This window comes from Gekko japonicus, unplaced genomic scaffold, assembly GCF_001447785.1.
Source record: "Gekko japonicus isolate JY-2015 unplaced genomic scaffold, Gekko_japonicus_V1.1 scaffold106, whole genome shotgun sequence".
NCBI lineage: Eukaryota > Metazoa > Chordata > Lepidosauria > Squamata > Gekkonidae > Gekko > Gekko japonicus.
This window is the reverse complement of record NW_015170890.1, coordinates 1,343,082-1,367,970: the sequence shown is the minus strand read 5'-3', so window position 1 is coordinate 1,367,970 and position 24,889 is coordinate 1,343,082. Positions and strand designations below refer to the sequence as shown.

Below are 24,889 nucleotides of genomic sequence, written 5' to 3'. Positions count from 1 at the left end.
CCACTATGCAGGTTATACTCTCAATCTAGTGTTTTGCTCTAGTCAGGAAGAAGGCTATCTGAAGGGGGGGGCTGAAGATGGCCCCCTTGTCATGGGTACAGCACTGCTTGCTGACGTTTAGAGTTACAGGGGTTCTAAGACTCCGCAGAGGTAGGGGATCGATTAAAATGATCTGCCCCTAGAGCCTGATGGGTCCTTCATCTCCTTTGTGCCACTTTGGCATGGGCCTTCTGTCACCAGTGTTCCTGTGGACTGGAAGATGAGTCTTGGGGGGCTACAAGACCAGGCTCAGGTCCTGCATGGCAGAGGCCTGGAGAGCACCTCTGGGGCTAGTGGAGAGGCCTCACTTGCAGCATCTGGGCAAGGCCGCCTCTGATGCTGAGGAGGCATCATGTGCAGGTGGCTCTGCAGTGCTGGGCCCTTCCTGGTACCCCAGGTCCTCCTCAGACACTGGCCTTGGCTCCTCTTCTAAAGATTTTGTTAGAATCACTGAGTGGACAGGAGGGGGTCATGACATCTAGTCTCAAAGTGTTATTTTTTTAACTTTTAAGAGCTCCCTTCAAGATCTGGGATCACAGAGCTGAAAGATTACCTCCTCATGCACCAACTGCGTTACTGGATCCACTTTCTGTTTGCAATTCCCTTGCCTGCCTGAAGTGCATGGCCTTCCTCAGTTCATGATTTCTCTGCTAATCCCATGGGAAGGCCTTCCAGAGGCAATGAAAAGCTGTTTTCTTTGGTAGAGCTTCTCTATGATGTCCTTGGGGCTGTGGTTTTATGATTCTGGAAGACCTAATCAGTAATTTGTTATTTATTTATTTGAATATGTATAGTTGATTTTTGTATTAATGCCATTAAGCATTCTTGGACCTTTTGGGGAAGTGATAGGAAACAAATATTCTAAAAACAAGCTTCAATAGAATAAGGTTTCCATGTAACGTTGTCCTATTGTGCAAATTGTAAACAAGATTTGTGTCAGGATGGGACCAAAGGGTACCTGTGACAGGCCTTTCCTGCCAACTGAGGACACCCACACAGCCTCCAATGATTCAGGGGAATCAGGTTTGTTTTAAACTATGAACCTTCCCCTCAGTTGCCAGATGTTCTTCAGTCAGCAAGTGCAAGGGCTTCGAGTTCACTGTCATAAGGTAAACTTTGTAGTGAGAAAGCAGAATATGGAAATCACTCAGGGAGGAGCTGTATGTAGATAATAAAGATTTATTTATTTATTTACAGGTTAATTTTAAAGATCAAATCAGCAGTACAGGTCTCCAGATTCTCAAAGGAGAAACCTGACTGAGGTACATAAATTTAAACTAGTTATGGCTTCAGAGTGCGGTTTAAATTCTCTTTGATGCTTACAGGTACAAACAGGCTTTTAGTGACTAGACACTAGGTTGGATCTTCTCTCACACACAGGATTCCACCTACATCAACCTCCCCCCTTAGTCAGACTAAATGGTACAAGGTCTGCTCATTACCAGAGACAGGTCTAACAGATGGGTACTCTATTCTCTCCCAGAGGTAGAGCTAAATCCCTCTGCCCTTTTGCGGACCTGAGTTATCACTGCTTCTCTCCGTGGGGCAGACCTGAACTATCTCCTGTTGTGCTTCCCTCCAAACTTCCATCCCCCTGCCTAAAGGTTTTGGGAACTGGAGCACCACTCCCATAAGCTCAGCTGGGTGGGTGTTTTTCCCTTCAGGGGCAGGACACCCTCCTGTCCATCACAGTATCCTGTTTGAGTATTTCCATGGGATAGAACAGTAGCAGCAGCTTAGCACTGCTTTCTGAAACAGCTTGGAGAGGAAAACTGGCACCTCCTCAGACAGTCTTCCATTTCCATAAAATCCCTTAGGTTGCTAAGTGAAAGTTAATTAGTGCCAAAGGTCATCCAAATATCTAGTAGTACCTAAAAGTACTTTCACTGTATATTGCTAGGCAGCCACAACTTTAAGTATGTCTGAAATGGATCAGAAAAAATAATCAAGTGGACAAAAACAGAGGAAGTATTACTCTCACTGGAGGAGAACAGTATAAGATTATTTAAATTATCCAATCTCGAGGATTATAGAGAGTTGCTTAAGCAACTAACTTCAGATCCTGGGAAAAAGAGGAATTTGTATACATTCTCAAAGATTATTATTTATTTTCACATTCTTCAAAAGTGATCTCCTTAATTCAGAGAAAGCACCCAGACACACAACGTCAGCCACAAGACATTGCTCGTAAGAATATGCCAGATCAGACCAGTGGTCCATCTAGTCCAGCTTATTATTTCATACAGCAGCCAACCAGTTGGTCTGGAGGGCCAAACAAACCGGGTATAAAGACCAAGGTCTTCCTTCTTATAGCATTGGTATTCAGAAGTTTGCTGCCTCTGTATACGAAGGTTCTGAGATTCTCCCAAGATACATGCCAGCTCTTCAAAGACACAAAACCTTTTAAATATACCACCACAAAGAAAGAGGTAAGCTACAGGTCAGCTGTTGTAACCGAAACAATATAAAGACAGCGTTTTCAAACAATGGCCAGTATGGTGGTGGAAAGTGCTGTCAAGTCACAGCTGACCTATGGCAACCCTGTAGGTTTTTCAAGGCAAGAGACTTTCAGAGGTGTTGTTTTGCCACTGCCAGTCTCTGTCACAACCCTGGTATTCCCTGGAAGTCTCCCATCCAAATACTAGCCAGGGCTGGCCCTGCTTAGCTTCTGAGATCTGATGAGATTGGGCTATCCTGGGCTATCCAGGTTAAGGCAATGGCTGGTATACTTGTTTCTATTATAGAGGCTGTTCCAACCTTTAAACATGATCAATAAAAGCTATTATACTGTGTCAATGAAAAATGACCTCGCATGGATAACTTTAAATGAACAAGTGAATATGTGATTTAGAATTTCACCTACCATGTAGAAGTAGGATAGGCAGCAGCATATTGTCCAGAAGACTGACCCAGTTTTCACAGACTTCACCTGAAAAGTAGTCAAGTTATAATACCAGTGAAAAACTATGGAACAAAAAAGTCATGCAAATGACAAGGTAAGTTGTTGTAAGAAAAGGATATGAACTATACAATAGTTTTACATTTCCCCCTCAAGATTCCCTGGAAATGGTTATTCAACATAATATAGTTAAAAGTGCAATTCAGTTCAATGCCACATTACCTCAGTAAATGGGTTCCAGCCTAACAGGGAGTGAAGACATTGCATTAACCCTTCTTTAATGGAGCAAATTAACAGGATGCCTCATCTCTGCATGTATATATATCTGATGTAAAACTTCTAGTGGATTCATGCCATACTATTATAATGCCTAAACTCTGCTAAATCAGATGCCACTTTGAATTTTAACAGACTAAAACTGCTTAACGAGAACCTTTCCATCAGATATCTAAACAAGGAGCCAAGTTGTTGCCTTATTTACTGCTCAAATAGATATCCAGCTTTTATGTATAACTGCCACACAGTTATCAAAATTCTATAAACAGTTTTTAGATATTAAAACTTCTATATTTTACTATCACACATGCAAGTCAAAACCTGCAATGCACCTAATGAATCTGTTTTGTTTTTAAAGAAAGCCATTGATGTAAATGATTTAGAGCAGTAACTGACGGGAGGAAATGCAGGCACTTTATTCTTTCATGTCCTAATTGTTTGCTGTTTTCTTACAAGTTTTGCCCATGGGATTCCTAATGCACATTTGTGGGGACAAGCATGCTGTTGGAACCTTGCAGAGTGAAAAGCAGCTCTGAGGGAAGAGGACCAGTAGAAGGGAACTGTTTGAAGCAGAGCAGGAGGCAGCAAGCAAGGGCTGCCTCAACAGTGGGCAACAGTGCCAGCTGCCCAGGACCCCCTGCTGGGGGCTCTCTGTCCCCCCCCCCCAAATTGCTCATGTCCCCTCTCCAATGGAGAGGAAAAAGAAGAAAAAGAGCAGGTTCCCACCACTACTCATACCTGTCCCATACAGGGTTCAGGCTGCCCACGTTCAGCAACAGGCATTTGCACCTGTCCTGTCCAGAGCTCAGACAACCAGCTCAGCACCAGCTACTTGTGCTTATTCTATTTGGGGCTTGGGCAGCTGGCTTTCAATGATGGCTCCCACTTGCCTCACATGAGGCAGAGGCTACCCTTTGTTTGGCCTCAGCAGCCCCCCCCCCCCCACTGAGGCTGCAAACGATTCTGGGAGCCCATCCTAGATTTTTGCCCAAGCTTTAGCATCGCTATGCATCCCATGCTCCCCTCCACCTATGTAGCCTATGTCACCAGGGATCTGTGATTTTCAAAAAGATTAAGTAACTGAATAATTTTTTAATACCCTAAATAGAGCATTATCTGATTAATGTACTGAATTTAGCAAGTATAATTTTAAAGCACTCATACGAACTCTATGTCTCATAGCACCAAATACTTGAACTGAAATATCTTAAGGGGGGGGGGGGGAACAAAATTTGGGGGTTTATTTTTTACATTTGAACAAATGCAAAGCTTTATGCGGATTTAAAAAATGTATATAGCATCTGTAAAAAGGTAATGACAATATACTATGTATTTCCCTTATATTGCCTAAATTAAAGAAAAAACAACAACAAAGGCACTGGAGACATACTCATTGTAGCATACCCAAAGAACTGTGCATGATATGCTGTGGACAAGCTTGTCTACTCATCTGTTTCAACACAATTTAATTCTCTTTCACAAAGGTCAGACTGGGTACTGCAGTTTCACTGCCACTCTTTGTTCCATCACTTGCATTACTTGCCCATTCTGTATCAGACTGGTGACTACAATATCCCTTCCCCCTTGTGAGAGGGGATATACAAATAAGTATTTTAGCTTTGGGTTTGACCCACATAGTCCAGTTAGGTGAACACCTAGATTTTTATTTGGATTGTTGTATGTATCTGTAATTTTATCCCCCCACCACATGTTTACCAATCAATAAAACATGCACGTTCTCTTTCCCTCACAATTCCTAAGAATATCGCCTAAGAAGCATTACAGCTTGGAAACTGCCACACTTCTGTAATATTGTACTGGCAAAGGCATCCATTCATTGTAATTGATTTTCTGAAACAATGAATGGAAATTGACATTTTTCCATGGAAAAATAAGGAACCTCACATCTCTGTAAACCATTCTGAAATAGCGTCTTCTTTAGGAAAAAAAGACTGGCTGCTTGGTTGTTTTAAATGTATGTATCCGTAACACACAAGGCCCTCAGTCTAGTAATTTGGCTTAACATTTCATGGAACTCTACTTTGAGAATCATATCAGAAATGATAATGGTGCTGTAAGATTTTACGGGCCTGCTATATTGTAGGATGTCCATATAAGCTATATGGTTCATGCTACAAAATCGCCTGACCAAGTTGTCCACATCTATCTTAATGTGAATACTTTCAGATTCCTATTTTATTCAGATTTATGGATTAAATTGTTACAGGTTGGGCTTATCGGTATTTTTCAGGTATTTATTCCGCTGAATGCAGATTAGACAATTTGATTTGGCTACCAATATAGCTGGCCCAAGTATAAGCCAATACTATTTGGCTTTTATTCGGGCCAGCTCTATCGCTGAGTTGTGCAGCTGTGGTGGCATGGCTTAAATACATTCCCTTCACTCATGGAGGCATGAAGGGAAGACATTTTTAAATGCCTTCACTCCCAGAGTTGCACTGCCTTGGCGGCATGCCTCCACAATTTAAGGAAGAGGGCATTTACTTTCTTCATTCATGAGGTGTGCCGCAGTGGCAGCACAACTCTGCAAGTGAAGGGAAGGCATTTTAAAATGCCAAATAAATTTGGGTTTCCTGATTTATTTACTTGAGTATTGGGAAATACTGATATTTTTGGGGTCCAATGGACCCTAGTTTTTCCTGTGCACCCCTAGTGTCAAGAATAAGATCACTTTTATCAAACATCACAGTTCAGATCTTTGCTATCAATGTTATTTCACAAATGGGAGTTTAGAAGGATTTTTCTGCTTTATGAAATGGTTCTCAGATTGCTCAAGTTTACAATACATTAGTGAAACACACTTTATGGTTTTCTGAAAAAAATAGGTTAATTAAGCTGCAGGTTCTTTTAGGGCAGTACTACACATTGGGATTGTGGCAGATAATGAAGCTATACCTGTTATCTACAGTACATGCACAGAATGTACACGCAGCCTCTGCTAGTAAGCTGCATGCATGTGCTGCAGAAAATACAAGAGCAACACCAACAGTCATAATGTGAAGCACTGCCTTTATTCAGCAGCCATCAACAGCTTAAAGTCATCCTATTGCTTACTACACTGCCTAGGGACACAATCCAGGCAAAATTAAGCACTTTAAAATCCCACTGATTTTATGAGTTTAACTCTCCCATTGCAATCAATGGGGCTTTAAAGTGCTTAACTTTGGCTTCATCGTGGCCATACCTTTTAACTTCTGCGGCAACAAACAAGGCAGGATACCAGAGGATCAGGCTCATTCAAAATTTTCTGAGGGCCAGTTTACAATCAAGATTTTCCTTTTGATCTGTGAAAGAGGGCGAATGGGGGCAGTATGATTATTCTAATGATACAACATTCAGCATCTTTTCTCATGATTCATTTCTACATATAACAAATAGCTGTGTGCAGATAGATGCATTCTTATTTAAAGGACAAAAATGGTTTTCAAGTTGTTTTGTCTAATGTGCAATACTTCTCTGTTCTATTCTACAAAACCTACCCCCCCCAATCAAGAACCTCCATTACAGTGCAATTTCCAATGTACAGATACATATGTATCCATATAAGAATCTATATTTTGTACACAAAACAGTGCAATTGAAGGCCATTTAAATCACTGGCAAAAGACTGCAAAACATTTAGAAAGTGATGTATTAAGTCTGGCTTAATCGTTATGTAATACTAAAGTTATCCTTATGACTATTTAATTCATGACATTTATCCTTGCTAATCCTCTCATCTATTTGACAGATTTTTTGCTAATGCCCAATAGAATCAGTTAGTCTTTGCCATGACTCCAATATGAAAAGGAGGAAATACTCAGGCCACAGATGTGAACTGTTTCACTTATTCAAAGGTCTTTGGCATAGAAAAATACAGCCTTTTATTTTTTGAACAGGAAGGTTTTTAGCAATAACAAAATAGCACTCAAACCTAGGTATATAGTTATTCTTAAGAGGAGTGTTGTTGTTGGCTAAATACTACAGAGAAGAAATATAGAGATTCAAAACCATCAAAGCCACCTTTAAAGGTAAAATGTTAAGTATAGTAAATAAAATGTATAGGTACTTACCCATAAATAATATGTGAACTGCAGTGCAAAAATAGCTATCCCTTCATTGTCAAAAGATCCCGCCACTGATCGTGATATGTAACCAGGTACTATAGCAATAAAACAGGCAGCTAAAAGCCCTGCTCCTTGGTTCCACAGTTCTCTGGTAAGCAGGAAAGTAGAAATTGATGTAAGGCCGCTAAAAACTGGTGCTAGAAACACACATACATCTCTTATGTGGACAGTTATGTTAAGCATATTTAAAATCCAATGTATAAGGCCTGCTGTCACCATCAGCCCTGGGTATACCTACAAAAAAGAGAGAGAGAAATCACATTGCAAACTGTATATCCTCAACTCACACTGAAGATGCTGTGACCAACACATTTAAACTATCAACAATGCCAAATGTCTTGTTCAGCACCTATAGCCAAGCACTATTTGTATCAAAAAGCAACATATGCAAATAAAAAAACAACTATCATAATGAGAGATTACTTGGTAAATCAAAATTACAGTGTTCAAAAAATTTCACACACACGAAGTGAGAATTTGACCTTTGTGAGGGCTGACCCAACCTTCTCCCATCACTGCCTACATGAAACTACTTATGTTTAGAAATCCAAGAGGACATATAGCTGATAAGGATAGGGATTGTAAAAGCAAATAGGCCAACTGTTAGCAATCTGAGATGGCAGCTATATGGAAGCAGCAGCAGCTGGGAGAGCAGGTAGAAGATAAGCAAAGGATGGCAATAATAGCGGCAAACTTTGTCCCACTGATATATGCAAAATGACTGCCCCCGCCCCAGGGAGGAATTATGCAACATTTAAAATCAGGTATTTGAGAGTTTAACCACAGATGCACTGCATGTTTGCATTCAACTTATATTTTTCTTGATTAGTGTTTTACAGTTGTATGTGTTTTTATTCCTAAACTGTACTGAGCACATGAATGCATTTTCAATAAAATTCAGACAATCCTAGTATTTTATAGTTTTGAGATTTTTTAGAACTACAATAGCTTCATATCTACTAGTATCACAGGTATAAGATAGGGTCTTTAGTATATTTTGGTACAGAGATCCGTCACAATTCTTCAAATTTCTATAGGACACATTCACATTTTGCAGTATTCACAAGATTGTCTGATGGAACTAGTAGAGCTATGGTTCTTCACATTGTAATACAAGTTATAACAGGGGGGGAAAACCCAGGATTTTAGAACTTTAAGTTATTCATTAATCCAAACTGCATCAATGGAGGCTACCCTGGTTGGCCACCTTTAAGGATGGTGACAATGGGAACAGGAATACCAGAGAACAACAGTCATGCAGAATTAAAATTCTAGTTATGGGAATTTTTATTCCAGTAGGCAGAATAACTATCTCAGAACTGGGTGTGTGTTGGAAGCTTCAAACTCTGGAAGCAAAAAAAGAAGCACTCGTTTCTGCCACAGCTTTCTAGGCCTCACAAATGCCTTAGCTTGGCAGTTTTACCAATATTCTTTAAAATGGCAACCACTACCATGCTGCCACCCACAACTTCACCTAATTCCATTATGCAATTTTTGCTCCAATGAACTGGACAAGGAATTTCCATCTGACAATTCTGCAGAGAGGAAAAGGAGAATTTATGCTATGAAGTAGGTTGTAAAAGAATGAGTGTGCCCAGTGGCCTCTTTTCCAGAGATGAGAAAGTATTGCTTGGCTCTCAGAAGAAGTTATCCAACACATGTAATGTGACTTGAGAGGGGGGAAAAACTGTCACCACCTCAGGTGTCTTTGCCTGTACCTCAGCCCCAAAGCTCCACCTCCTTGATGACTGAACTACGTAAAAAGCAGACTCAAATGATGTACCTGTTGCTATACTGGTATCTCTTTAGGCTGCAAGCCTGTTTGAATATCATCTACACAGATTAAAAAATTCTCCACACATACAAAACTGACATATCAGGTTGGTATGTGTTATATGTGAGGGAATATTTAAACAGATCAGCAGTCTAAGAGAAAAAGTCCAGCAACAAGTTAATATATACGAAACAACACCTTTATTGACATATAAAACAACAAAATAAAGCTTCATCAATAAGATAACATTACACCTGCAAATCTTAAAATACATCAATATTCAAAATGGTTCCTTGCTGCCAAAATCTTGGACAAGAATTCAGCAATCTCTGCAGTAACTTCTGGTGACTTATCTGCTAGAAGGTACCTAGACAAGTTAATACTTTTATTTGGAACAACTTGGACATCTCTCTATATTGAAAAGTTTGAAATTGGACCAAACAATGATTTTGGCTGGTTGTTAAACAAAATGAAAACACATCCAAAAAGCAAATGGGAAAAAAGCGATAGAAGATCCCTATTCCACCTTAACATTTTTACAACTGTTAAAGAATTCTATCAGATTTATTTCTAATACTTACAGTCCCACCTACTATTCTTCCTAGTGGATACCATGCTCTTTCATCAAACCAGTTTAAGAATTCATAAAATCCATGTGATGCAAGATGATGTGTTGATCTGTAGTTAAACCTGGAAAAATAAAATAATTTTAATAACTCCCCATGAGTGATTTAGACTGCTATTCTACAGACATGTACTTGCAAATAAATTGAATAACTGTGGACCTTGCTTCTAACAAACAGCCACAGGACTATGCTATAAAGCAGGCCAAACTTTCTTAACAGAAGAGCCACATAGAACAACCATCAGATGCTTGAAAGCTGCAGACATGAACAAATATTACACATGTTTTTATTGGAAAATATGCAGATTTGCTCTTTCTTAACTTTAAATGAGACTGCCAAAAATAAACACAAAAGGGGTAAAAACAGATATTGATGATGATATTTATTTGTCCAATGATATTTACTTGCTTGCTAGTGATATTTGTCTAAGAGAGAGAGAAAGAGAGAAGTGGAAAGAGAGAGAGAAACAGAGAAATCAGGAAAGGGAAGGAAGGAAGGAAGGAAGGAAGGAAGGAAGGAAGGAAGGAAGGAAGGAAGGAAGGAAGGAAGGAAGGAGGGAGATGGGGAGCCTGCCGGGAGTTGCACAATATGTGTGAAAGAGCCACATGCGGCTCCCGAGCCACAGTTTGGCCACCCCTGCTATAAAGTGTACTTCATTCCATGCAAACTGGAAGTTGAGTATTTGTCCATCTTTCAAATCAATGTTCCATTTTTCTGTCCAACAAAGCTTCCTACTATTAGTCTATATCCTGAAGCGAGAACAGTTTAAAAATACTCCTGAAGTATATACAGCTTTAACTTCAAATTAATTTTTACCAAATATCCATTAATAAGCTTCTACATCAGGAATTGGGGACTGGGTGGTTTACTGACAATCTCGAATTGGCTGGTATATTGGCATGGAATTTCTCCACATGTTAAGTCTTTTACTAATACTTGTAGACCAACAGGTCACAAGCAAATGGAGAAAAATATATTAATATACAAATATGAGAAACATAAGAATATAATTTTTGGCCCAGAAATTTTGGCCCAACTGGCCCAAAAGGTGACATGATGACTCAAAAACTAGAGCATCACCCCCCCCCCCGGTCAATTCCAAGTGATGTCATTGCGCCGTGCATGTAAGTGGTTATTGAATATATTTCAAGTTCTCCCCCAAATTTCTGTTTTGTTTCCTGTGGCGTCAAAATTTCCAGAAATTTTACATGTCTATCCTTATTTTTTTATTAATAAAATTGTTCAAATAATCATAGAAAGGCAAAGTATAACCATTAACATATAGCCTTTGGGTGTGTACTCCTTTAAGAAATAATTTTAAAGGAATTTAGAAAGTGCTAAAATTAGGCTTTAATTGAGGCAGGATTCCTAGGACTATGGTTATAAGCTACAGAAGTCATTGAGTTGGATCCAATAACTCCCTTTCACTAAGATTTCCTCTATATGAATAAGACTTGAAGCCTTGACAGAAGGGAGCCATTGGATCTATAGTGCAGAACCACATTGCTAAGCATCTTTATATAGTTATGCTCCGCATGCAGAATGGAATAATAGCTAATATAATTTTATAACACTGATTCTGAAAGCCAGAAAGTAATTTAAGGAAGAAACAGAGCCTTTCAGAATTAATGATACAGGTCTTACTCTAAATATAATTGAAAAACAATAGCAAACATTATTTGTACTCAGATACTGAACACTACTATGCTACACAACACTGAACTTTTGCCACACTACAATGAATGTGAAAGAGTTTCAGACAAAATAAAGAGGTGGTAACACAACAATACCAGGCAAACAACTCTTTCAACCTAGCAGCTGAGGCAGGTTTAGACAAGTCAACTTGTCTAAGAGGTAAGAGTTCACATGAGCACTTGTAAAATGCCAGATTTTACAATTTTCTGTTTCTTTTAAAACAGTGCTGATTCTTTCCTTGTATTTATGCTTTCCCTTCCTTTTCTGGTCAACCACACTGACAAAAAGTGGTATGTTTCTATCACAGCAAGCCTGGGTTATAGGGATACAGGTGAATTAGCATATTGCTTACAAGAACTGAATATAGAAGAGTACCTTGATTTAATTGAATTTAGGTTTGTTTTATTAAAAAAATCCTTTAAACGTCTCACCTGATTCAGTATTTTCATCTGCAATAGATTAATGTCACTTTTGAACATGAAAGAACCATTCCCAGAAATCAGGCCGCTGGAAATTTCTACAGCAAAGAGTTACTGATTCAGTTACTAGACTGTTTGGAACTATGAGGCATCCTTCAAATTCTATGTAACGCAACACTAGAAACTGAGTGTTTGCTATAGGGAAGCAGGACTTGCTGCACAATTGAAGGAAACTGTCGGTATTTGGCCAAGTATCCAATATATAGCCAGCCAGTTACAATTCTCTGTTCTAGATGGAAAGGCTTAGAAATTGTCCACCTTTAGTAATATGCCTTTTAGAGTTCAGAACTCTTTAATGAAAGGACAAGATACTTTTTAATTTTCATGTTTGCATCATCATTCCACTTCCCACATTTCTGACTGTTTACATTTAGGAATCATTGTTTACACTCAAGAGGCTGAAATTAATGAAAACACCAAAAATCACAATGCAAACTCAGGATCAAACTTTAGACACCACTGGCTTCCTAGGCAAGTCTGAACAGCTTTCACTAGGCAACATTAGAAGCATCAAATGCAAATTTTAACCGGACATGCTAAAGCTGGTGCTTCTGAAGTCTGTGACAAAACGTTAGATGTGAGATTTTTTAAACCCTGAACTGGCTGCATGGGGTTGGCCCCATGGAGAAAGGGAAATCTACATAATGAGACCAGCCATGGGTGAGGGAAACAACCAGGTTTGTAGAAAAACCTTATTTTTTTTAAAAAACCCAACCATATAGATATGTTAAGGCTCAGAAAAACAGATTTTTGTGTGTGTGTGTGGGGGGGAAGCATATCCCTTCCTGTTTCTCTCCCTAGGACTCCCTGCTCCCCCAGTTTGGCTGACAGAAATGTTGGGGAGCACTGAAAAAAAAACCTATGAAATATGTTCACTTTTAGAATAATAAATTATTCTTAAGGCAAGGTTTTCCACATTCCAAATGTATTGCATATGAAAAAGGTCTTCTTCAAGTTTTCCATAGGAAAAATGGGAAATTCGGAAGAACACTGGAACAAACTCCTATGATCCCCCCCCCCAAATTTGTAATGACTGAAGCAAAAGATGAAGTTTTACTCAAAAGTGTTGTTGTTTGGAAGTTTTATGTAAGACAATCTACAGCACTAAATAATAATTCCGATGTATATTGTAGACATAAATAACACTTCTCAAGAATTGTTTATTTAAATGCAAATAATTTCTTGCAACAATTGATCCATATAGTCAATTCTCAACATGGTTGAATCTGTGGATATTTAAATCCAAAGACTGAAGAGATAAATAGACAAGAAAAAAATCTTTCTTACAACTGATCTCCAGACTACATAGATGGCTTATTTATTTAAAACATTTATTCCATTTCTTTTGTAGAAAATGCCTGCTTTGGAAGGTAGACTCTTATTACACTATACCCTACTGAGGTCCCTCTCCTCCCTAAACCCCTCCCTCAAATCTCCGGGTATTTTTTAACCCAGATTAGGTAACTCTAAAACAACTACAATAGCATTTGTAGACTTCAAGACTTGGTTTCTGTCAGTAAAAGACAGGGGGAGGAGGCATGGTCCTTTCCAAGGCTCTTTTGGCCTTTGAGCGAGGACTCGTTGGGTCAGACTGGGCAGCAAGGGACTTGCTGCTACCTTACTTGCAAGACTGAACGAGGCCTGGCTACTTGTTATGGTTCTAATTAAGAAACCAAAAGGTTAATGACCACAGCTCTAAGGGCCAAAAAAAATCAATTAAAACCATATAACATAAAGATTATAAAATATACCAAAATACATGTATTTATTACAAATTAGATAAAAACAGATATAGGCCCCATAGTAGCCTCAAAACAGAATAAAATCCTACATAGGTATCAAACAGAAAACATATGTGACCAAAACCATACATGTTTCAGCCAATTCAGCCTTCCTCAGTGGTCAAACATATATATTGTGCATTAGCTGCAAGTAATACAATAAATACCCAAGATAGGACCAATTAAAAACGATGTTATAAGAAATCTCAATTACTCAAGGCAGGGATAAAATACAGAGGCCTCATTTTCAAATACCTTCTGCCCTGGTCATATGCTTGTGTCTTCAATTATGTGTCTTTCTCTCTTGGTCCAAGGAAAGTATATTCTCATGCAATTTGGAGCCAATAAGGAAGTGAAAGTGTTGTTGGATACCTATCTATGAATTTATTCTGTTGAGGCGACTACTGGGCCTATATCTGTTTTTGTCTAACTTGTATGTTGTTAAATAAATAAAACAGGTCTTTATTGAAATATACCTATATTTCCATTTCCCCCACTATTTCTCCACCCTCCCCAGAGGCCTCAACATTTCTGGAAATTTGTCATCTCTAAATTCAACAATAATTTGTTTTGGATCAAAAAGCTCCAAAAAGATTAACAGCACATGTGCAGATGTTGTAAAAATCCCAGAGTTCAGGTGGCATGGGGTGTCAGATGTTGCAGCAGCAGCAGCCACCACCAGAAGAAAGTGTGTGTATGTATGTTGGGAGGAGGGAACGAATTGGAAACAGCAATGAGAGGTGAGGAACTGGAACCAACACCAACAGAAAGGGAGAAGGGAAGTCAGAGCCACAGCCAGCGGAAAGGGGGGGGGGAATGGTAGTTCCCCTCCTCTATGAGTCTTGTCTTGTAACTTTATATACAAATAAAGTTAATTCATTTTTTGAGAAGTTCTACTGAACTAGCAAGTGGAAGAAAATAGCGAGATTCATGTTGCCACTTTACTGAATATGTATGTACTACTAAAGGCACTAACCAATTTTCTATGGCTCTAAGAGCCAGCCCAAAAACTTGGGCGCCAGACTTGCTTTTCAGTCTTCAGAGTTTCATATATTAATTACCATATCTTCTAATTATTGTTACCAAAAAGCCTAATCCTAGCCTCTTCAATTTCTTGTAATTTTATTAAAGCCATTACAAAAGTGTTATATATAAACACATATAGGGATAAGCCCTGGTTGTCATTGCTACAACAAAAAGCTAATCCCTAAACCTAGTCTAACTTCTCCACAATTTCTGGTGATTCCAGTATGGCTTTAAAAGCTCCATTTAACTGAATATTAGAGCTCATACAGAAAGCAACAAAAAGAATGGTGTAAAGTTAACATATAAACAAGCAACAGCAAGAACATATGTTTTATAACATCCAACAACAAAACTTATTCTTATATGAAATGATAAATAAGTGTTGTACTTCTCATGGTGACACACTACAATAAAATCATTGTTAAAAATACTAGGTGCCACTGTGAAATTTCTAGGCACTATGGCAACCTGATGGCTGGGATTGGTCCAGCCCTGCACTGTTAGACATTAGCTCCAGGGAATAAACTCATGGACCTCCATAGTGAACAGACTGCTAAACTACACATGCTTTTCATCACCAGCCTGCTGCTAAATTAGCCACTAACTTAGTCTGCTAAGGAAGCAGAATGAACCTTTAGTCTGACCCGAGTTATATTTCCCCCCTATTTTAATTTCCTAAATTTTGCTGTAAGGAACAGAAGTTTATACAGGGTCTCAAAATAAATTTCTTCCTGAGTTTTAGAGAAAGCAAGTCAGGAAAGGGCTGATCATTCCAGAAGACTTATTGTCAAATGACAAAAGTAGGTACAGAAGCAAAACAGGAACAGGTTACTATAGAAGAGAGCCAACAACAGAGATCTGGCCCAAGGTCATGAAAACATTCATTTTCAAAGGCTTTTAGATTCTGATGGCTCAGAATGGACTATTTTTGTGAGCTCCACCAGTGGGAGGGTCATGTTGAACTTTTTTTTCATGGACGCCACAGGATCCAAGACTGCTGCTTCACGGCTAGTATTTATGTACAGGTGTGTCATTAAGACCTACCCAGGTGGCTCAGGTGGAGTTACCCTTCCATTAATTCTGGCATGTCCTCCAATTTCTTCCTCTTGCCTATCTCCAACTACTTTCCTTCTTTTCCTTTTCTGGTTTGTTTATTATCTCCATCTGTACATGTAGTGGTTAAGTACGTGGACTCTAATCTGGGAGAACCGGGTTTGATTCCCCACTCCTCCACTTGCACCTGCTGATGTGACCTTGGGTCAGTCACAAGCTCTGGCACAGCTGTCCTTGAAAAAGAGCAGTTTGTGTCAGAGTTCTCTCAGCCCCACCCACCTCACAGGGTGTCTGTTGTGGGGAGGGGAAGGGAAAGGAGTTTGTAAGCCGCTCTGAGACTCCAAGTGAAGGGTGGGGTATAATTCCAATCTCTTCTTCTTCTCTTCTTCTTCTTCCCTTAATTCCTCACTCCTCAAGCTGCTCTGTTCTACCCTGTCTCACACCTCCCACCCTTAATTCCCCACTCCTCAAGCTGCTCTATTCTACCCTGTCTCACACCTCCCACCCTTCTCTGTCCTTCCTCCCCTTTTTTTCATTTCTTCCACATCACTCTTCTTTAGCCATACAACAGCATCTCCTTCCTTCTTATCTGCTTTCTCCCTTCCATTCTGCCATCTCCACCTGTCCCCTCACTGCTTGGTTCTGCTCTTCCTCCATGGACATAATATAATCATGCATCTTTTGGCCAACATGATTGGAACCGGCAGGTGATTGACAGGTTTGCCAATATGGGAGTTTCCAGGGCAGCCATACACCCAGGTCCTCCAGCATGCCAGCTCTCAAGGAAGGACACAGCATGTGGGGATAGGGCCCTCCCCTGGACAGTCCAGCAATCTTATACCTCAGTTCTAACAGATCCTAGATAGGCAGAAGTATAAATTGCACAATCGCAGCGCTTCACATTTTCAGCAGCAAGCACTGAACATACTGCACAATGCAACAGTGTGACATGACTGAAAAACAACAGGACTGCAATAAATAAATCAATTGTCTTTTCTTGAAAGTCAGGATGAAGAATAAAATGGTTATCCCTCAAATTGGTCTCCATTTTCTTTTCACCAGCCACCCAATTTGATGGATGACTGGTTTGGCAGTTTTTGCTGTCTGCATCCAAGGCTACTATTACACATCTAGACCCATCCAGAGAAGGTAAAAAGAGTTCTTTCAAATTTCTTGTATACTAACACACATAAATGCAGTGAGGATTCAAAAAATGCTATCCACATTGATTGCATGAACCATATGACAACTACAAGTATGTACAAGCTCGTCACTGAAATACACGAACTGGGGAAAAACCAACTTTCTGAAAATTAATAGCCCTACTCATGGATTTTACACACACACACACAGGTGGTGCTGTAAATTTTCAGAAAGTTGCTTTTTTCAGGTTGTGTATCTCACAGTGACAGGTTACTACATGGACTGTTTATCGTGTACAGTGATTTTTTAGAAGTAAAATAATGTTAAGAACAGAATCACCAAATAGTTCCAAAAGCACAAAAGTTCTTGAGCATAAGTTTCACACTTGCACATACTCCCATCACAGTCTGAAAGTACTCACTTATCTCTTTGTCATATCACAATCTACTAAATTTACAAAGCAAACAGAGGCTGGTATACAAAACAAAGCTGTAAAATTAAAAAGGCTATTTCAGAGGATAAATGTGGAAGATTTTTAAAAATAAAGCATCAAGAATTAAATGTCAGAGGAAGTGTCATTTTTCCTGAGTTAAGGGTCTAGATTTCTTTTAAAATACAGGACCCTCTTCCTCAGAAACAGATATTAAGAGAAGTAGACGGGAGACAGAACTCAAGTGTCAACATAGGCAAAGATCAAATATCTGATATAAAGAGGGCGAGGGAGAGAGCAGAGTGACAACTCAACAGATGTAGGTGCAAACATTCTGAACTATTTTCTTTAAGTATGCAGTCTTTCTCTGTGGTTGCGGTGGAAAGTGCCGTCAAGCCACTGCCGATTTATGGTGACCCCATAGGCAGGAGACTAACAGAAGTGATTTGCCATTGCCTGCCTTTGTGTAGCTGCCCTGGACTTCCTTGGTGGTCTCCCATCCAAATACTAACCGGGGCAGAACCTGCTTAGCTTCCCAGATCTGACGAGATTGGGTTGCCTGCAGCATGGTCCTTAGATCAAGCCACAATCAAGAAAAAAATAGGAAATTATAAATCCATGAATACTCCCTAGCATAATGGAACATAAATTGGCAGATATGAAGCATATTAAGGGATATTTGCATCGTTATAAGTAGGCTGATCTGAAAAATATGATGTTAAGTGAAGCCTTTGGGATAAAGATTAGTTCACTTCTCACCAGCCAACACAATACAGTGAAAACCTATTTATTATGCAGAGACCATGATCACAGTCTTAAAAGTTAAGACTGCTAAGCACAGAAGAACCCAAGGCAGGTAACAACAAAAAACTGGATAAAAAATAAACATCTAAACAACATTAAAACCATACTACAAACTAATATAAAAACACCTTATGCCCCACTAGTAGAAACTGTTCCTTTGCCCAGGCTCAGTTATCATGCTTGGCTAAATATATGTGGGAAGGGGAGGACAACTAATGAATGAGAAGATGAAGTATAACACTTACGCTATCCTATACTACCTTAACAAATATTCTGTAATTTCAGTCAGTATTAGCATCACTTTACAATATTATTAAAATTACTGTTGATGAAATGTTAGCATAGCATGAACCACAGTAACATTCAGATTCTGCCCCCCAATGCTGACTACTTCCTTTTTAGCATCATTCACACTTCTACTCACCTGTTTCACCTAAACACTTAGGGACACATTTGTTCTGAAAATGAATTTTGTATTTCGTGGATATAGTAGTAATAATCTCATACCCACATTGTCACACTATTCTGGTACATGGTGCAGGATCTTTCTAAGTTCACTATCAATAGTGTAACCTGAAGGATCTCTCAGTCGGAACACTTTCAAAAGTCATAAGAATATTATGCTAAGACCAGTGAACCATGTAGCTCAGAATTCTATGAATAGCAGGTAGCCAATGGAAGGGGGGGAAAGAAGGGTGCTGGAAACTGTCAAAAAAGTGATGTGCTAATAAGCTGATAGTCAATTTCAATTAAAGTGCATTAACAACAAAAACAAGTAGGTTAACAAGTAAGATATAATTTTATCCATATATGCTATGAGTCCACCTCCTGTGGAAGCTGTTCTCTGATTGTGCCTACTACCCTGTGTCAGAATTCTGAAAGTGCCCACAGCCTCAAAAAAGGTCGAGGTCCCTAATATATACAAACAGTGTTAAAGGAGTCTGAATACAAAACCACACGTTGATGAAACAGAAAAATCAAGTTTCATTGCTCTGTCTTAAATGGATTGTCATTTGAAAATGAATGGCTGCTCTGTTCCATCAGTTGCCGGTTTACTATGTGTTTTGGTGAAAACCTTTTAAAATAAACTTCCATATATTAATAACAAATGATTAGGTAGATCTCTCCCATAATTTTAATTAATGTTTTATAAGTTTATAAGGTGGGAAATTACTACACGTGTTCTTGTAAGAGCCAAATTCAATTTGCGCTATTTGTGAGGGTACAAAGTTATTGAGAATGCAGGAATCCCACTGATAAAACCAATGGCCTATCTATATCAGCATCTTGCTTCTCATAGCAGCTGACCAGATTCCTAGGAGATCCAAGCCCTTCTGCTAAACTGAAAACCCCCAAACTCTTCAGGCTTTCCTTGTAAGGAAGGTGGTCTAATAAGGAAGGTGTTCCAAATCTCATATAATTCCCCATTCTTCATAACCCTTCCCCCCAGAGAGGCTGGGGAGTTAGGATTTCTCCATCTTATACATTGTACATTTACTGTTTTTACCTACTGTTATTTATTGGATTGTTTTAATTTAGTTTTGTATTAAGATTGTATATTATTTGTTGTAGGCCACCCTGAGCCCTATTCATAGGGAAGGGTAGCCTAGTAAATATAATTTAATAAATAAATAAACTACCGCCTGATCATTTTAGTTTTCTTTCTCTATACCCTTTTTAGCTGTCCAACATAGAGCTCTCAGCTTGCTGTCCTGCTGCAAATAGAGGCAGGAGGCACAGCACCTCTCTATGTACCAGGTCCTTCCAAAAGGCAGGAACTACAATTGGGGATTTTATAGAGATTTCACAACTTACCTGAGGGTCTCTTGGCCCATGGGTTGAACAGCACTTTACATGAATTTATGTAAAGGGTGTAAAACCCATCTTATTTTATTTATTTATTTATTTGATTTATACCCCGCCCTCCCCACCAAAGCAGGCTCAGGATTATGTACACATAAATAGTGGGAGAATATAAACATGAACAATTATATTCTGTTCAAAGGATGGGGACTAGATCATAATGTTTGTTGCATAATAACTCTTAACTGTTCAATAAATATGGAGCCACAAAATCCAATATCAAAAGAATATCTAGACAAATGTAGTTGTATTCGGAGAACTGTAGATGAACACACACACACACAAGCCCTGCGATCTCTTTCAGAGTGATATTCAGTCTAGAAGGATCACAGTAACAGTTTCCTGTGTTGCTTTTCTGATTTTGCTTTTGTTTAATAATTCTGATGTTTGGTGGCTAAAGCAGATTTGCAAGGGCACACACCAATTTACTGTGCTGTGACTACTGCCACAGGCAATGTGCTTCACTTACACTGCTTCTTAAAATAAATTAGACTTGGGTACATGAAGTAATTGCCCAGTACTTTGGAGCCTGACAACTGAAGTTTCAGACAGAACCATGAAATTCCATTCAACAACTAATTTACTTTGATTTCTGTCATCACCACACAATTTTGAATTCCAACTCCAAAAATAAAATAGGAACTATGAAAAGAATTGGACTTTGCTCTTATTAGGAAGTTATTATAATAAACTTTACCTTGTTTATTAGCACACTGCATTCTCTTGACATATTTCAGGTATATTTTGCCTGCGCTTACGCTTATGCTTATTGGTGCTTGCTTTTCCCCTCAGGCTATATCATTTTCATAAGAATATTTCACAGAAAAGAAGATTGAAACCCAAACATAAAGTAAAACTACCAAAGCCCTTTTTAAAGGGGCTTCATGTTTGTTTGTAACCAATAAAGTGCTGTTCAGTCCCACATATACTCCATATATATTATTTTAAAAGTTTGTCTCCCTAGATGTCATCTGTAACTCTATGATTTCTGAAATTCAGAGTCCTCTAGTTCCACTACTGTGTGGAAAATCTACATGCAAATGTTCTATGGATCTCATAGTCTTCTGAATGGGTTTTTACATTTTTTAATTTGCTTACTAAAACACCACAGAACAGAACATGCACAAGATATGCTTGTGAATGTAATGTAACACAGCTTCAAAAGGTTACTAAATATGCTCCCTACTCTGGTAACTGTAACATCTGGGGTAAGGCGATGATATAGCTCTCTCTCAGCCATGGGGGTTCATTCAGACATGTCAAGCAAACCACAGTTGTTGTTTTTTCCTATGAGAACAAGCCTCTGAAGCCCTTGGGCTCAAATAAGCCTTTCTCCCCTTGTGCATGCCTCGAGACATTGAAGACATCCTGGTTCCTGAGAAATTCAATTCACCATGAAATCCAGATTGGATGATAATATATTCTCTGGGTTGTTCTCCAGTCTACGAACAGGATTCCAGACTGTATGGTTTGAAATCCTGGTTTTTGGACACGGGAACAGCCCAGTTTGTCATTATGCCTGATATGGTCATCACAAGGTACAGTTTCTCAGGACGTTTTTCATATCCAAGCTGTGTCCAAGGAGAAGAGAGAGGCAATGCACAAGTCAGAGAACTTCAGAGATTCACTCTTATAATAAACAAAACATTATTACTTCTGAATTTAGATTACAGTTTATTTAATTCTATAAATCTTAATTTGAGCCACTGCAAAACCAATCCTGTCCCCTTCCAGTACAGTTGCACCTTAGATTCTATATTTTTTTGGAATTTTACATTGATTACTCTGAGCCTTTAACTTCACTGTAAGCCATTATATCTATATCTGACTGTTAACAGTAATTTTACTTCCAGCATGTGCCATATCAGCTTTTAAAAAACAAAATCTATAACATGAAAATGCACCCTGTAAATTTTTTTAGTCATTCCTATACATATGCAGTGTATCAGATTCCATATTATTAATTAATTTATTAAATTTATAGCCCACTCTCCCAAAGACCGGCTCAGAGCAGTTAACATCAGTTTATAAATATACAATTAAAAAGTCCAAATATCAAATGATTCAATAATCAATAAAGTACATTAACATAAGAACATAAGAGACGCCAATGTTGGATCAGGCCAAAGGCCCATCCAGTCCAACACTCTGTATCACACAGTGGCCAGAAATACCAGTGCCATCAGGAGGTCCACCAGTGGGGCCAGGACATTAGAAGCCCTCCCACTGTTGACCCCCCCCCCAAGCACCCAGACAGAGCATCACTTGCCCCAGAGTCCCTATCTATACCTTGTGGCTAATAGCCACTGATGGACCTCTGCTCCATATGCTTATCTAATTCCCTTTTGAAGCCGTCCATGCTTGTAGCCACCACCACTTCCTGTGGCAGTAGTGAACTCCATGTGTTAATCACTCTTTGGGTGAAGAAGTACTTCCTTTTATCCGTTCTAACCCGACCGCTCAGCAATTTCATGGAGTGCCCACGAGTTCTTGTATTGTATACATACATATAATCAGTTATATAAAATCGAGATGGCATAAACCCAATATGAAGAGGAAATATTCAATCACTGGAGAAGGGGAATAGTGGGGGAAAACAAGGTAAGGGGAGGGAGAAGGCCAGGGGGAGGCCAATCCATGAGGTCTTACCGATTGAGACCCCCATACTGCCCTCAACCATAGGCCCAGCAGAACAACTCTATTTTGTAGGCCCTGCAGAATTGTGCCAAATCCCACATGACCCTGATCTCTCCTGGGAGAATGTTCCACCAGGCTGAGAGCAGCCAAACACTCTTTGGGCCAGGGATCACCAGTAGATTTTGGCTACTCAAGTGTAATGCTCTGCGGAGGACATACCAGGAGAGTCGGTCCCTGACCATTCAGGACTTTGAAGGTTAGCACCAAATGGTACAGAGCGGCAATGTATCCCCACTTAAACAGTTAAAGCAGCTACATGCCTTTTATAAAGGCAGCAGAACCTGTAGTGTACATGCTGTTAGAAGAGATATAGCTACTTCAAACATAGGAAATTATTTTGGTCCATCTAGTTAGTATTGTTTCTTCAGACTAGCTGCAGCTCTTCAAGGTCTGAGACATATGGCCTAAGATCTTTTTCACTGAGGGTGCGGGGGAGGGGGCTAAACCTGAGAACTTATGCATACAAAGTACATGCTTTAGCCCTAAGCGATGGGCATTCTCCAAGTGTGTACATCCCACAGCTGTGCCACATGTATTTACTAAAATATATTGTTGGAGGGCAAATGACTGAGCAGCCTTGCTCAAGCTTAGCAAGTACCGGTCTGGTCAGTGTCTGGATAGGAGACTTCCTGAACCCTATACACCCTGCCTTACATTCCAGAACGGAAGAAATGTGGGATATAAATGTAATAATCATATTTGCATCCTACCCTTTCTCCAAGAAGGGAAAGGTGGAATACATAACTTTATTTCATTTGATCTTCAGAAGCAGTATGTAGAGGCATGTTAGGCTGACTGCGAATACAAGAATCACTGGTTCAAGGTCACACAGTCAACTTCACAGTTGAGCAGGAACCTGAACATAGATGTCCCTTACCCCCAAGTCCAACTTTCTGTTCTATGGCATTACACATTGGTGTAACTGTAATTGCACAGTGATGTAATGAGTGAAGCTGCTCTCAGAATATGTCCTCATAGGATTTTCTAACATGAGGCATGACCTTCTCAAATACATCAGTTCAACAGATCCCATCCTCATAAGCAATGTAGTACTCCACATAGTAGGGTGGAAGTATCATGGGATTAAAAACAGGTGATGCAATCCACACAGGGAAAGACACACAAGCCCCCACAATACTGAGTGGAGAGAGATGCTACTACATACACCCCTAGAAGTGTGCTACTAATACAGAATTAAAAGTACAGGAAATTCCTGTTATGAAATAACCTTTCTTATGGCTCTGACAGCACATTCTCTCTCAAGACAGAAAGTACTTCTGAGCCTGTGGAAACTGACATCAAGACTGCACTCGCCTCAGGGCCATTTGGCTAAGATCCAACATGAAATCTACAAATACAGGGTTTTTAAAAAAATGTGAGACAGGCATAGGAGAATGCGATGGTCAAATGATACACTTATTTGTTCGCAAGCAAACCAAGATCCCATGAGAAGCAACACTGCAAAGAGAAAGAGCACTGCGCTAACATTAAAAAGCAACCCACGTCTCAGTAAACTGAGTGGCTTTACTATCTTTTAATCTTTCACTCTAATCCAGCATTAACAGCAGTACCTCCCTGCTCTCCTTTGCAACTTTCTTGATTACCCCCTATGCCCCCAAATCACACTCTGCAGATGATCCCCAGAGGTGTGTGCGTGCGTGTATGTACACACACAAAGAGAGGACACTTCACAACCTAGCTGGCTGGAAAGTGTGAAAGACTAGTTTCAGCCTCTGCTGGGACTGCACTGATTTCCCCGAACACTCGAAACAAGATTGCAGGGTTGGCTTTGCAGATATCCTTCTGTGCCACAGCAGCGCCGAGCCCGTAGCTACCAAACCTTACGGCAGAGACGAATCCACCTGTAATACAGCGGCACACAACCGCCCTTCTCCGGCTCCCTCGCCAGCGTCCCATGAACAGTCCATGCCAAGGAGAGGCCCCCCCTCCTCCCCCCCATGCCAAAAGCTTTCCAAGCGGGCGCTCCCTCGCCCTACCCCCCTCCCGCCCCATTCTCACACACACACCCGTTGCCGCAGCGGCGAGGATAGCGGGCGCAGCACAAGTTTGCAGAACGAGTACACGAGCGAGACTCCCGGCCTCCTTTGCCCCGGGATCAGAAAGCGAGCGAGGGTTCCCCCCCCCCCCACCCAAACCCAAAAAATGGGGCAAGGGGG

The 24,889-nt window shown here is 39.8% G+C and overlaps 1 protein-coding gene across 1 annotated transcript in view; it reads right to left on the bottom strand.

Annotated features, from left to right (window-relative positions):
* STT3B (STT3B, subunit of the oligosaccharyltransferase complex (catalytic)) overlaps nucleotides 1-24,889 on the bottom strand; it is a 52,415-nt gene that overhangs the window by 26,826 nt on the left and 700 nt on the right. Inside the window, exons 2-4 of the mRNA XM_015418394.1 lie at nucleotides 9,697-9,805; nucleotides 7,288-7,575; nucleotides 2,903-2,968 (exon numbers count right to left, since the gene is read on the bottom strand). Of these exons, the coding sequence (XP_015273880.1) occupies nucleotides 2,903-2,968; nucleotides 7,288-7,560 (339 nt within the window). The 5' untranslated portion in view covers nucleotides 7,561-7,575; nucleotides 9,697-9,805. The remainder of the gene's footprint in view (nucleotides 1-2,902; nucleotides 2,969-7,287; nucleotides 7,576-9,696; nucleotides 9,806-24,889) is intronic.